The sequence below is a fragment of the Cyprinus carpio genome, chromosome B19 (genome assembly GCF_018340385.1).
Source record: "Cyprinus carpio isolate SPL01 chromosome B19, ASM1834038v1, whole genome shotgun sequence".
Taxonomy (NCBI): Eukaryota; Metazoa; Chordata; class Actinopteri; order Cypriniformes; family Cyprinidae; genus Cyprinus; species Cyprinus carpio.
The window spans coordinates 10,428,744-10,444,531 of NC_056615.1; the positions used below are offsets into that span (position 1 = coordinate 10,428,744).

General features: G+C 34.8%; 1 protein-coding gene across 1 annotated transcript in view; it reads left to right on the forward strand.

The window, feature by feature from the left end:
- The window catches only part of LOC109105855 (protein spire homolog 1), a 41,187-nt gene that overhangs the window by 13,143 nt on the left and 12,256 nt on the right, over positions 1–15,788 (forward strand). Inside the window, exons 3-5 of the mRNA XM_042744746.1 lie at positions 7,927–8,160; positions 11,271–11,396; positions 15,636–15,707. Coding sequence (XP_042600680.1) covers positions 7,948–8,160; positions 11,271–11,396; positions 15,636–15,707 — 411 coding nt within the window. The 5' untranslated portion in view covers positions 7,927–7,947. The remainder of the gene's footprint in view (positions 1–7,926; positions 8,161–11,270; positions 11,397–15,635; positions 15,708–15,788) is intronic.

The following is a 15,788-nucleotide window of genomic DNA, read 5'->3' on the forward strand; positions in this document are numbered from 1 at the left end:
TGTAATATGTGTGTACGAAGTGGCAGGATGTTTTGGTTCCTTTCTGTCAGCTCAGTTCCACATGAGTGACCTCTTTCCCTCCACCATCACTGATCTCTGTCTCATCTCACAGAGAGAGTCAAACCCACACAGACTGCTCAGATTTAACTGTTCAGATGGGAATGCTTGCTTAGATCATCTTGAGTGAGATGAAATGAGCAGAGGTTTGCCAGTGTTTATATAGTTTATTTTTGGTAGTGCTGGAAACCCACCTGGTGAATGAATAACTATTAAAGGAATGTTGCTATGGAAACACTTTTGAGTGTTTTGGAAAGTCTTTTGGGAATTTTATGAATGCTCCGTATCGCAGACTGAGTGGTGCATTTTTTTTAGGTCAAGAAAGGAAAAGAGAACGTCTGTCATGTTGAATGGATAGTTCACCGAAAATAGAATGGAAGTTTCTCATCATTTACTCATTTTTCATTTTGAAACTAATGAATGGTCAGTGGTTTTGGTCTTCATAAGAAATTCATCTTGTGTTTTGATGTTAATTTCTTCCCGATGTGCACTCTGATGATTAGAGCAATAACCCCTAGTGAACAGACAGACATAAGTGTTGTGAATGGACAGTGATGAAGAGCCTGTCTCTTCTTGTCTCATCCGCACTGTGTTTCAGATGGTCCATCTTAACAGGGTCAGTCATCTATTAATAAATAACCTGGAAACCTTCCCTCCTTTTTGCATAATGTGATTACACTCCGTACAGGCTGTGCTATTGATTATGCTTCAGGTCTGCTGTGGACGATTTGGCACAGCTGATGTCCTCTTAATAATGTTTAACGTTCAGAAAAAAGTCTTGGGAATATCCTGATATGAAGGCAGTTTGTTTGTTTGTTGCATGTTGTTAAGTGGTTACATGCCTCTTATGTATGCGGTTGTGCACACATTCGTTCATGCATCATGTGCTTGTGTGTGTGTGTGCTGAGCCACATGCCGATGCTTCAGCGGACAGCTGACTGCTGCCCACATCTGTGTAAAGGCACTGGCATGCTAACTCAATAGAGGAAGCAGAGCCGTACCCAACTGTGTGTCTGACAGATAGACGGCTCTTGTTAGGGTCAAGATGTTGTTTGCTAGTATGTATCTAGATTTTCTCTGAAAAGAGACTGAAAAGTCTGTGTGGATTTAAATAACTGTCTGAATTAGGCTGTTATTAGGTGGTTTGGCTAATGGTGTAAACAACCCTTGATCTTCATAGACTATCAGTTCTGTAATCACTGAGCCAGAATCACTGCTTTATTCCAATAGGTTCACTAATTGGTATATACAAATAATAAAATATCGTAAGGAAAAAACACAACAAGATATGCTTATTATTATTATCTTTTTATAATTTTTTTATAATAATCTATTATTTATAATAATAATAATAATAATTATTATTATTATTTGCCAACATAAAAGTATGTATATATTAGTCTATGGTAGTAAATTAAAACAAATTAAACCTAAAAGTGTTTATATTAATTATAATTAATTATAAAATAGTAATCTAAATCAAATAAAATAAATAAAATTATATTATATATTAATATTTTGTTTGATTTGTTTTATAAAATAAATATTATTTTAATATATATATATATATATATATGTGTGTGTGTGTGTGTGTGTGTATATATATATATATATATATATGTGTGTGTGTGTGTATATATATAATTTGCTATTAAATCATATGTATATAGTTTTATTATAAATTATGATAGTGTTATTTTTATTATTATTATCTTTATATTTATTATATAATATACAAATGTAAGAAATTGTTAATCGTAATAATTTTTATAAATTAACAATAAAATAATCTAAATAAAATTAAATAATAATTATATATATATATATATATATATATATATATATATATATATATATATATATATATATATATATATATATATATATATATATAAATATATAAAATATTATATTAATATTATTATATTTTTATAATTTATTAATACAATTATTATTATTATTATTATTATTATTATTATTATTATTATTATTATTATTAGAGTTTTTCTTGAAATGTGTAAAAAATATTTTTATGTATATGCGAAAGTCACAGTTTATTATTACTACCTTTACTTGAATTATACAAAAATATATATATATTTTAAGCTATTTATAATTATTGGGCAGAGGCACTTTATAAAACTAGCTAATGGTATCTCATTTATTTAAAAGTAATCGTTACAATTATACTTGCACAAAATGTATAACAATTCAAGACAAATTGTTAGGGTTATGAAAGTTGTTCATCCTCAAATCAGGCCCTGAGAAAAGCTTAACAAACTTGGGATGTGCCTCGCTACAGTGATGTCATGTTAACTGGGCTGAATGAAGACTGGCCTGTGTCTTCTTCATTGTTTTGCATAGTGTGAGACAGAGAGAGAGGAAGGCAACAGCATCACCAGTGTCAAGGGAGATTTGAGAAAGTGGATTTGATGCCTGGTTTTTGTTTTTGATATACATTTTGGCCAATAAAGCAAATGGTCTCTGCTTTCAGAAGATAGACTGATGATTTAGAGTTGATCAGCTCACAAATGATATCATGCACATCTAGTTGAAGTCATGTGCTTCTGACTGGATTAAGTCCTGTGTGTGTTAGTGTCTCTCCTGCAGTTTTCCTCCAGAGTCACTGCCCTCTCTCACACTCACTCCTTCTGAGTCACAAGCCTGGAGAGAAACTGCAGAGAGAATAGTCCTGTGTTCCTTCACTGTTTCAGGATATCTGCAGGAACTCTCTGTTCTCACAGTCACACCCTCCACCGCCTCTGAATTACGTACACGCAAACGTAAGGGTATACAGTACCTCAAGCACGCAATACTGCAGCAAAAAGTACCTCTGCTTTTGTAAATTTGCCAAAAAAAAAGTTGCATCTGTAATTTACCATATATAAATATCAAATAAAACAATACATAAAATAAATACTGCGTTGCATTTTCAGCATGGGCAGCTCAACAAAGGCCAAACAATTATGTTTAGCTTTGGAGCTGTTTGTTACTGACGTGTGCCAAACAACATTTTCATTATTTAACAGATGATGAGCTGTCATTGTGTCTGCATCATCATACAGCATTCTCATCCTCCTGACTTTCCTCTTTATGGCATCCTTATGTTATGTAAAAGCTCTGCCTCTCCTAGATGTGTAACTGAGGTGGAGGTTTGATGTTTTGTTGACGTCAACCACACCTGGAAAAGCTGGAATCTAAAGACATCATCGAAAGATTGTGCTTGTGACAGAGTTTTTAGACTGCGATATTTATGAAGCTGAAGGCAGGAATATGTTATTTACACATGAGAGCAACACAGAAACATGGAGCAATGACCTCTCCCAAACAAATCAGTTTTATAGTAATTTTTTAATTGATCCATATCAGTTATTGATATTGAGTATTCACAGAATGAATTTTATTTAATTATAAATTATTATTTATTTATATATTTATTATTTATATGTAATTTTGCATGCTTATTTACTCTATGTAAGAATTACAAAAACTAAATCAATAAAAACATTTCTGTTACTTGAGGTGAAAATATACTTTATTTCAACTAGTTGCTAAAATTAAAGTGAAGAACTAAAATTAAAGTAAAATATATACACACACACACACACACATATATATATGTATGTATATACACACACACACACACACACACACACACACACACACACACACACACACACACACACACACATATATATATACTGTCAAAAATAACAGTGAATATAACGGTAAAAGACTGTAAAAATGGTACGGTAAAAACCTTTTAAATGGTTAACGGTAAGTTCCCCTCCTATATAGGGTGAAAAACTTTATTGGACAATTTATGTAATTTTACTGTTTTTGGAAGTGAAAAAGAATGTATAATTTACAGTGAATAACCGTAAATTGACATTCCCAGAATTCCCTGCGTTACATTTCAAATCTTCTGAAATGTTTCTGCTTCGTTTTTTCTTATCAGTTTTGTACATTAGGGTTGTATGTTACATCTTAAGTTGTTAAATTAATGCTTATTGCATTATATCAGTTTCATGTGTGCCACCATGATGATGTTTAGTGTTTGTGTGAATGACACTGAGCACCTTTTATATATTTTATATATTTAAAATCTGCTTGTGATAGGCTTTGGATCATCATGTGACTTTCTCATCGTCACCTGCTTTTGGTGGTTATCAGTGTATTACAACGGTACAAAACAGATTTCAGTACTTCAGTGGGTTGGTATATTAACATTATATCAGTTAATGAAATTACGGTATTTAAATGCAAATTTAAGTTAAAACCGTTGCTACTGTATTTTTTTTTACGGTAAAATTCTGGCAACCACAACTGCTGTTTCTTTACCATAAATTGTACAGTTTTTAATTTATTTTTTTTTTTTACATCTTATCTGTATTGGCCAGAATTGTAATAAACTGTAAATGGATCCCAACATTATGGTGATATAAAATTACTTATATGACATGAGATTTTGTTCATACTGCCCACTCCTAGTATCTAAGTGTTATTAAACAACGAAAATGAGTGAATGCTTCTACACACTGTTTAGGGCCCTTTCTGTGTTTACAATCCCACGCAAGCTAGACTTGCTGGTAGCTGAGCTCTAGTGCAGTGTATTACACAAAGGATTAGATTACATAACACTTATAATATTTGTTTTCCTCATGACAAGGATTAAAGTCTGCAATACAGCATGTCATTAGCAGGTATGAACTACTGCAGATCCACTCCTTGAAAAGTGTCAATGTTGACACAGAGATCGGATCGGTGGAAGTGGTGAAATGTTTCAGAGACACGATGTCCAGTAGTGATGCCTCATCTGTTTGAGCACTCGCTTACATAACAATAATTATGCTGGATTTTATCTTCTCACTGATAAGGCGTTTCGTATAACCTCCTTTATAAACATAATTAATTCTCTGTAATATGTTTGAGTCTAGTTGTAGTTTATTGACAAAGGGTTGAAGGCAAATCTGTATATAGATTCTCTGTATGGCTCCTTATTTGGTCTAGTTTTGACCTTCTTTTTGCTGTTTTTGGGATGTTTGCCATACTTTTGCATGAAAAAATAGTTGGTTTTACCCCTCTTTCAGTAATTGCATAATGTAATTTGCTCTGCATGAACTATTCTCACAGCTCAATTGTATTAGTTATGTTTAATTGACTCATTGTCCGTCAGGTCATGTCAGTCTCCTGAGCACAAGCTGCAATGATTCCCAGGATGATTTTCACGAGTACATCCGCTCCTGCTGCCCGAACTTACTCTGACATGATTGAATTGAACTGGTACAAAACAACACCAGTCAATCAACTCCTTGATGGCTCATGATAACAGAGGGCATCTTTGTTCACAGAATCAGTCAGGCACATGTTGGGAAATGTCGAGATGCTGCGTGGGTTCATATTTATCTGGAAATGTGATGCACGGAAAGATACTCGTTTTCACTGGCCCTGAGGCTCAAACTAAACATTGCTGCTATTTTTAGAGAGTTTACATAGCCTATAATGTGTCACAAGATTTTTTTAATGTTAATAAATAAATAAATGGTAATGTGAATAATTAATTTAACATTGATAAACGCTGCAAGTGCAACAACGACACTCAAGCTGACATCTCTATGCCTTCTGTAGAGCTGTTTATAGCCAAATTAAGCTCGTTTTATAATTTATGAATTTTGCACTTATTGAACTAAACTGAATCAACACTTAAGCTGGCTTGAGTCGAATATTGAAGCTATTGTCTTCTGTAGAGCTACTTTAATACGGAGTTTGCTTCATAACTACTGAACTTAGCGACATTCACAGTTATTTAAAGGGGTCATAGGATGCTACATCCTATTACAGCTAATTGAAAAACAAATTGAAGGCTGTCTACCTATTTACTGCTACCCCCTTCAACATCGGCTGATTGTTTGTCATTCGCTGTTTGTCAGTGGGTAAATACATGGATTTCTTTGTCGTCTGCTGCTACTATGAGGATTATTCCCTGGGCAGCTTTTCAGTTGTCCCGGTGTGATGAATCTTGTACCTCATTGCCATGTCATGGAATTTTTTTTTTGTTGTTGTTGTGCTCGACAGTTTTGACTGTCTATTTGGCTAATGGCTAGCTCCAGCCGAACTCATTTGGTGACAGGCATGAGGCTTAAAGGGTTAGTTCACCCAAAAATGAAAATTAGCATTTACTCACCCCCAAGGCATACTAGGTGTATATGACTTTCTTCTTTCAGACGAATCCAGTCGGAGTTATACTAAAAATTGTCTTTGATCTTTCAAGCTCTATCATTGAAGTCAGCGGGTGTTGCATTACTTCAGTCCAAAAGACATGAAATAAAAAGCATCCCTTCTATATAAGAAAAAGTGTCTCACACAGCTCTGAGTGATTTGATGCATTTTTGTAAGAAAAATATCCATATTCAAAACATAATAATCACTTGAATCTAGCTTGCGCCAACAGTTGTACACAGAATCAGTTCCGGCAGCATGACGTATGGGGTCAGCGTTGCGCAAAAAAAATATTTTTGCTTTTATTATTGTAGGACAGTTATAGGACAGGCTGGGCAATTTGGCAAAAAAATTAAATCTTGATTTCTTTCTGAATGTTTGACCGATTCTCATTATTATTATTATTATTATTATTATTATTATTTTTTTTTTTTTAAATTTTTAACTAGTCAACTTGAAAATGTAACTACAACATTGATTCAAGTAACTTTTTCTTCATTAACCCTCTAGCTAAAGAACATTCTATTCCAAGTGCACCACACATGAAGTTGTCAACATGATGTAAATGTTAAACTAATCACTTGTTAAATATCTTTTCAGAAAAGATGCATGAACTACAACTACATCTTGTACAAATTTGTTTTATACATATTATGTGTTCAGAAATAATACGAGGATAATGCCTTAAAAAAATCTCAAATGTCAAGGTAATTCAAAATGACTTAAGGTATAACACAAGTAGACTATCATTAACTATAAATTGTCTGCAAAAACAACAGCAGGTTTCAGCCTGACACCACGATGCAAACATGAAATATCTGACATAGAGTAGTAGTAACAGGTTTTTTTATTCACCTGCACTGCTTTTCCATAGTTTTTTCTATGTAAACATGGACGTGGTTGACTGTTGTGCAGCGTCTCATGCATTAAACAGCATTCTAAAAACACAACACTCAAGTTAAAAGTAGTTCCCTCCCATCTTGCATGTTTTTCTTATTCCACTGCCCACGTCACATCTTTGTCAACACAAAAGTGCATTCTGTGTGAACGGCGCCTAGTGATATGAGCACGTCACATGGTAGCGGTTAATTACGTGCGCCGACATCCTTGAACCGGGATTCGAACTCGGGACGCCCGTAGTGCAACAGCGCTATAAGTGGGCATGCTGCCGACATTTTTATCAACATTTCTATATAAAGTGTCAAAATTATAAATATTTTTATAATAAAACAATTTATTTGTGATAATTCATCTATCGATTTTCATTAGCATAAATTATACATTGTTCAATTAATATATAATTCTTATATACTTTTTACAAAACGTTTACAACAAATGGCATAAATGCAAAACCGGAATTATTGTCAAGCCCTGTTTGAGCCAAATATCCAGTGTATGTCAATTCTGAACATCTGAATTCCACCTCCATTAAAGCATGCAGGCCTCTGAGAGTCATAAGACTGTAATGAGGCTTATCCAAGAGGTTGTTGACTCTCTCTTTCTTTTGAGCTAATCTCTGATGCCTTTTATCAGCGCCCATGATATGGGTTGTAAAAAAGAGGTTTATGTCATAGCACGTGTTGCTTCTGATGTCATGACTTTATGGTTATTTATTCTTGCTTAATGAATGTGATTGTATGTGTGTTACAGATCATAGAGTCTCTGGGTATAATGATCTACAAGGCTTTGGATTACGGCCTGAAGGAGCATGAGGAGAGAGAGCTCAGCCCTCCTCTGGAGCAGCTCATCGACCTCATGACCAACATGGCAGACACAGAAACAGACTGTCCTGATGAGGGATATGAGGCAACGGAGGAAGAGGATGAGGGAGAGGAAGAACCCACAGAAGTCTCCAACATCCGGGGCTATCGTGACATCATTTCCGTAAGTTATACATCGGCTAGGCCAATTATTGGCTATTTTGTCATTATTGGCATTGGCCGACAACTGTGATCGCCTGTCCGATCAACAGAAGTGGTGTTTGCCAATTTGGCCAGTTACTAAATCTACCAATAGCCCTGTAAGTTGTGGTTTTTGAGTGAATATTTAGTAAATTCAGTTTTTATTTAATTTATCCTTTTTACCATCCTCATGTTATAGTCCATAAATGTACTTATTAATTTGTTAAATAATAAAATGTATGGGATTCAGTTTACAAATGCTGTATAAACCATAAAATTTAAAATAATTTAATTTAATTTATAAAAACTTTTTGTCAATATAAATGTATGTATTAGTGAACTTATCAAATTAAAATAAAATATAAAATAAACATATATAGGATACAATTTACAAATACTGTTTTTATTAACATTTTTATGTAAACTGTTAAAAAAAAAAATATATATATATATATATATATATATATATATATATATATATATATATATATATATATATATATATATATATATATATATATATATATATATTTAATTTTATTAATTCATTTTAATTAATTAATATTACTTCATTAATGAATTTACTTTTTTTAAATATAAATGTTTTTTTTAATCAAAATGATATATTTATTCAATTATTTATTTATTTGTTTATTAAATGCATAATACAATCTATGGGATACAATGCACAATTTCTATTTTTAATTATCAAATGTTACCAGTAATTGAAACTTAAAAAATTGAATTTAATTAGTTTGTTTATAATTATTTATTCACATATTAAGTAAAATATTAATAAATTCACTTTGAATTTTAATATATGAATATATTTTAATCTGAATATTGAACAGGTGTGGATCGTAGGAAGCACGATCTTCCTCACTGATCCTGAGTTGGGTTTATCGGCTCTCTCTAAAGATCGGTGTGAGTGTTATTTACTGAGAGTTACTCTCTCAGCTGGTATACAATACTCCTCCCCCAGTCACAACCAATCAACTAACTAATCACACACACAATAAAATAAAAGCCTTCAGACACTTAGCAGCAGCGGCTATTTTAAATTACAGTCATATCTATCAATACGCTAATGGAGAAGCTCTTTACAAACTGTAGAAAGAAAGAATATGACCAGACTGGGACCACACACATACTAACATTAGCATGAATTTAAATCGTAACAAAGAATACCATGATAACACCCATGGAAGCTGTTAAATGACAAACAAACGAGCCACATTTGGTCAGTTTGGTTCACAGTATGTTCTGCACTATCCTGCCGGGCCATTTCAGGACTTGTTAGATAATGTCTGTCCTTTCATGCCTTCCTTTCAGTCTCCAAATTTAGTGATGAGGTTGAGCGCAGAAATGAACCGTGACATTAGATTTCTCTGGTGAAACTTTTAAAAACCCTATTTAGAAAGAGAAAGATTGACAAAAACAAAGATGAACAAGAACATAAGATAGTGGACTACCTTTAAGGCATATGCCTTTTTCATAGTCTCAGCCCATTCGTTTGGAATGGGAAAATAAAAGGACTTCCTGGAGTGTTTCTTTAACTTCTTTTAGTGCATCCTCCTTAAATGGTTTTTCATTTTTGCCAGTTTTTGCTTCTTATCTCTCTTCAGTCAGGTCAAGCAGGTTTTTTTCCCGAGTTGAATTCACTTTCCCTTGCCGTAGACACTATTCTCGTTAAGCGTGATTCCTCAGCAAACCGCGTCATGGGGACGATGAATCTACGCTGTGTAAGACATTCCTGAAGAGGGCAGAGCTCAAGGGAAGGTGTGGGGAAAAATGTCATTAAGCCGGTTGGAGATGTATTTAGTCAGTGTAATTGTGCTTTTTAAAAGACGTGTCGTGCTCAAACTATTATACCTGAGACTCTGAACTTTAAATGGGCCTGTGTTTTTGACCTGACAGGCATGCTAGCTTTGGGTTTGGCTCTCAGCTATGTGCCAAAACATAATGCGTTAACTCGTTAGACAGATTCAGAAGATGATTTTCTTAAAGTCTGTGGAAAAGATGCAAGGATTAACTTATCAGACAGAGTTGGACGAGACCTTAAATGCACTTCTGTCCTCTGAAACACAGTCTACTATTGAGACTTGTTGACAAACAGAACAATTACTAATGATTTGTAGTCGTACTGTAACCAATTTGCTCATGAATGGACCAAAGCAGTGGAATGTTTGAGAGCATTTCTGTGCGGTGTATTTATAGGAACATTCAAATGGGAAAGAATTAAAATTAAACATTCAGTTTCCGCTGTGATTCTTTGTTTGCTCTCAATCTAATGGACAATAATATATGATAATATGATCGTTGCCCAAACAAGAAAGTAGTCTCATACAGAGTTTCCTAAACTGGGGTTTGTGAATTGATATTATATTAAATAAATAGGTTTCTTCAAAATAAAACAAAAATATTTCTAATAAAAAAATATAAAAATATAAATATTAACTTAAAATCTCAGAGGGTGTTTAAAGGGATAGATAGATAGAATTCTGTCAACAGTTTTTTTTTTATATATTTATGGTCAAAAAACCCCACACACTACCAATACTTTAAAAAAAAAAATAAACAACAAAAAAAACATCAAAACAAATTACATATATAAAAAAATCACACACGTTATAACATCGCATTAAATGCTTCATCATTCTATATATATATATTATATAGATAAATATATATATATATAGATATGCACACACGTTATAACATCGCATTAAATGCTTCATCATTCATACTCATGGGTGATTTGTTTCGCAGAAATTGGTCATGATGTCATTTTAATGTGATTAAACTCACATTTATATATGTTTGAATATGCCTGATGAAGGTCATGAGACTGAAACATTGTCAATAAATTACTGTTTTGATTTTTTTGCAACTTTTGGCAGGGTGCATGATTTTCTTTAGTGTTTTAGTTTTTTTACTTTTTCGGGTCTTTTTCTCCTACGCACCCATCTGTTAGCTGCAGGTGTGTGATCATTGATTTTTTTGTTAATTGATATTTTAGGTCTAAAAGGTTGTGCTGGCAAAAATTGAGGCTTTAAAACTGTAATGTCCGTCTCACCGTTTTCTTCTCTCCAGCTGTGCACATCTCACCTTCCCAGCTCATCAGATGCTCCCAACCACTACCAGGCCGTATGTCGAGCCCTGTACGCAGAGACCAAGGAGCTACGCACCTTCCTGGAGAAGATCAAGAGTGCCAAAGAGGTAATGACCCTCATAAGACACTCTTGTCTATTCACATGTGGATCCAAAATGATCTTACAAGGACCTATACTGAGTTTTCGTTTTTGTTCCATCCATGAAACTGTATTTAAAAAGAAAAATCAGAAACGCACACACACACACACTTTATCATATTTATGTATGTATAAATTAGAATTTTCTAATTTCTCAGCTTTACTGAAACCACCGAACGCATTATAAGCTTACCAAATTATGTACAAACTGTTTTTTTCATTTCTTTCTTCTTCCATTTAATTTAATTTGCTGAAGAGCTGTATTTTCAGTTCTGTCTCATTTATGCCAAAAAAGCAAGTGAAATAACAAAAACAACAACAGAAATTCATAGTAAGCATCTTACAAAGATATTGACGGGGTGGAAATCAAAACAGCTGTATACATGTACAGTACTGAAAGCATGATGCTGTTTTATCAGCTTGAATAGAGTTAGTGGGCTGACAGCACAGGTGACTCATAAATAGACTGCGGAGGTGGATAGAATTCGGTCCTTTATTACCCAGCACATTGTCATATGCTTGTTTCATCAGGTTTTAAGACTGTAAATCTTGTGTTAATGTTTTTTTTTTTTTGCTATTGGACTTTAAGTATTCATACATATTCACATCTACATTTTGCATTCCTAACAAGGACACCATTAAGCGATATACATATATTTTCTGAGGAATGGGTATATAATAATGTTTGTACACTGACTGGCAAAAATCGTTTCAGCGATTTATAAACAAACATTATTATGAAGTGTTATTGCTTTTTATGACATAGTTATACAGGTCCTTCTCAAAAAATTAGCATATTGTGAAAAAGTTCATTATTTTCCATAATGTAATGATAAAAATTTAACTTTCATATATTTTAGATTCATTGCACACCAACTGAAATATTTCAGGTCTTTTATTGTTTTAATACTGATGATTTTGGCATACAGCTCACGAAAACCCAAAATTCTCAAAAAATTAGCACATTTCATCCGACCAATAAAAGAAAAGTGTTTTTAATACAAAAAAAGTCAACCTTCAAATAATTATGTTCATATATGCACTCAATACTTGTTTGGGAATCCTTTTGCAGAAATGACTGCTTCAATGCGGCGTGGCATGGAGGCAATCAGCCTGTGGCACTGCTGAGGTGTTATGGAGGCCCAGGATGCTTCGATAGCGGCCTTAAGCTCATCCAGAGTGTTGGGTCTTGCGTCTCTCAACTTTCTCTTCACAATATCCCACAGATTCTCTATGGGGTTCAGGTCAGGAGAGTTGGCAGGCCAATTGAGCACAGTAATACCATGGTCAGTAAACCATTTACCAGTGGTTTTGGCACTGTGAGCAGGTGCCAGGTCGTGCTGAAAAACGAAATCTTCATCTCCATAAAGCTTTTCAGCAGATGGAAGCATGAAGTGCTCCAAAATCTCCTGATAGCTAGCTGCATTTACCCTGCCCTTGATAAAACACAGTGGACCAACACCAGCAGCTGACATGGCACCCCAGACCATTACTGACTGTGGGTACTTGACACTGGACTTCAGGAATTTTGGCATTTCCTTCTCCCCCAGTCTTCCTCCAGACTCTGGCACCTTGATTTCCGAATGACATGCAAAATTTTGCTTTCATCCGAAAAAAGTACTTTGGACCACTGAGCAACAGTCCAGTGCTGCTTCTCTGTAGCCCAGGTCAGGCGCTTCTGCCGCTGTTTCTGGTTCAAAAGCACACGCCTGTGCACGGTGGCTCTGGATGTTTCTACTCCAGACTCAGTCCACTGCTTCCGCAGGTCCCCCAAGGTCTGGAATCGGTCCTTCTCCACAATCTTCCTCAGGGTCCGGTCACCTCTTCTCGTTGTGCAGCGTTTTTTGCCACACTTTTTCCTTCCCACAGACTTCCCACTGAGGTGCCTTGATACAGCACTCTGGGAACAGCCTATTCGTTCAGAAATTTCTTTCTGTGTCTTACCCTCTCGCTTGAGGGTGTCAATGATGGCCTTCTGGACAGCAGTCAGGTCGGCAGTCTTACCCAAAAAGCCTCAGGAATCTTTTGCAGGTGTTTAGGAGTTTTTAAAAGCCTCAGGAATCTTTTGCAGGTGTTTAGAGTTAATTAGTTGATTCAGATGATTAGGTTAATAGCTCGTTTAGAGAACCTTTTCATGATATGCTAATTTTTTGAGATAGGAATTTTGGGTTTTCATGAGCTGTATGCCAAAATCATCAGTATTAAAACAATAAAAGACCTGAAATATTTCAGTTGGTGTGCAATGAATCTAAAATATATGAAAGTTTAATTTTTATCATTACATTATGGAAAATAATGAACTTTTTTACAATATGCTAATTTTTTGAGAAGGACCTGTATGTGCACCATCTGTAGAATTGAGATGCTATCAGTCTTTAAGTCTTAAAAACAATATTTGCATATAACATGGCCCTCATACCTTCCATTGAATGCATGTCTTGAACACCACACAGAGACTGAATGTTCCCATCAAGTCATGCAGAAACTTTTTTTTTAAAGAGATTCGTTCTGACATTTCAGTTGTCAATTATGAACAGCTTTACCTGCCAATACTTGAAGACATTTCATTATTAAACAGCATCAGCTGCTTAGTGTGCCAGAGGCCATTTTTTAAATTGAATATTTATTTTTTATACAAAGCAACATAAGTCCAAAACACCTGTAAATATTATGTATTATATAGAGATATTACAGTGTTATTTTATTACTGCTTTGAAAAAACACTGTCCCTGTTAAGAATACAACAAAAATTTGTAAATGCTCTTATTTGCTTGAGTTTTTAAGGGGATTGCTCTGTGATCGGCCGAGCCAGACAGTGTTTAGCCCTCTTTAGTACAGAGTGTGGCTGTTTAAACTGTAACATGTAATCAAGTGGCATGCTGTGAACACTATGTAATATAAGCCTTATCCCACTGAATGTGTTCTTTCTCTTTTAGAGGCATTAGTTTGCATTAACCTGCTTTCTATACTGTAGCTCCTCCTCCTTTCAAAAAGGAGACCTAATCCACCAGCACCAAGTGGCACTGGGTGGAGGTCACATGTCTGTGGGTGAAGCAGGAGCAGCTGTCATGTGTCTTAGAACAGGTCTGCTCAGTCCTGAACCAGAATTTAGTCCTGTTACACCCGCACATTCTAAATAAATACTAATTTCCACATCTTAGAATAAAAGTGTGAAATAACATTAGCAAAGTACATATTACTTGCGAGTAATAGAAGTATGAGAATTAGGATGCAGCCTAGATCAACTGCTCAGTTGAATATTACTGACAGGTTTGTTAGGTCAAGGTTGGAACTAAACACCGCAGCATAGGACTTTTCCAGAATGTGGATTAAGTAATCACCCCTGCTTTAGAGGAAAGGAGTGCAGAGAGCGAAAAAATCAGTTGTGCGGTTCTTTTGATCTTCGCCAGATTGACAGAGCTGTCTCGCTCCGATGAGTCTACAGGTTTTTTCCCTGTGTTTCTTTTTCTTTCTCACGCATGAATAAAATGTTCCCTTTTGGCTTGTGTTTTGTGATGCAGCACAGTTGTGTTTGCTTTAAGATATCAGACTCTTTCTGCTCAGATATTATTAGCTCTGTGTGTGTGTGTTTTCATTCATGCTAGATCTGCATCAGGGCAGGGTAAACCCACACGTCTGTGCTTCACTTTGAGTTCTTCTGTGGGAGACTGCAAGCTCACTAAAGAGATTTAATAAGCAAAAGAATGATGTATTTTTCTGACCATAAGCCTGACTAACATAATTCAAAGACTATGCTGAAAAAAAAAAAATCGTAATTTAATCATACACAATTTCATTTGTCCTGTGATGGTAAATCTAATTTATTTTGCCATAAATGTCAAACCACTCAAAACAAACAAGATGAGAATATATTCTCGGCTGACATTTACTGAACACGTTTTGTAATTGGTCAATTAACCAGTGCCGGTGAAACGAGCATTATCAATACCATAGCTGCGTATTGATCAAGGCTTAATGAGAGTGAATCGATTTAGAAACAAGCCAGACCCACGATGGATAAAGCGACACTGACTTTTGCTTATCTGACTCCAGACTGAGGACAATCTGTGTTATTTTACATATCCAACACCAAAGGAATGCCATAATTATTGATAGATAGATAGATGGATGGATGGAGGCATGCAGGTTCTTAAGGCCTCTGGTCCAAGACTTAATACTAATTTTTTTCTATCTTTTTCTTTTTCAGAATTTGCAGAGGATGGAAGGAGAAACAGAGGAGCCCGTCAGAGACCTGAATGAGCTGGAGAATGCTGACTGGGTGAGAGCAGTTCCCCTGAGCATAACTGTGCTGAATGCATTCAGACTCTGTGCTGGTGGTTCAGAACAGTCATAAGCCATT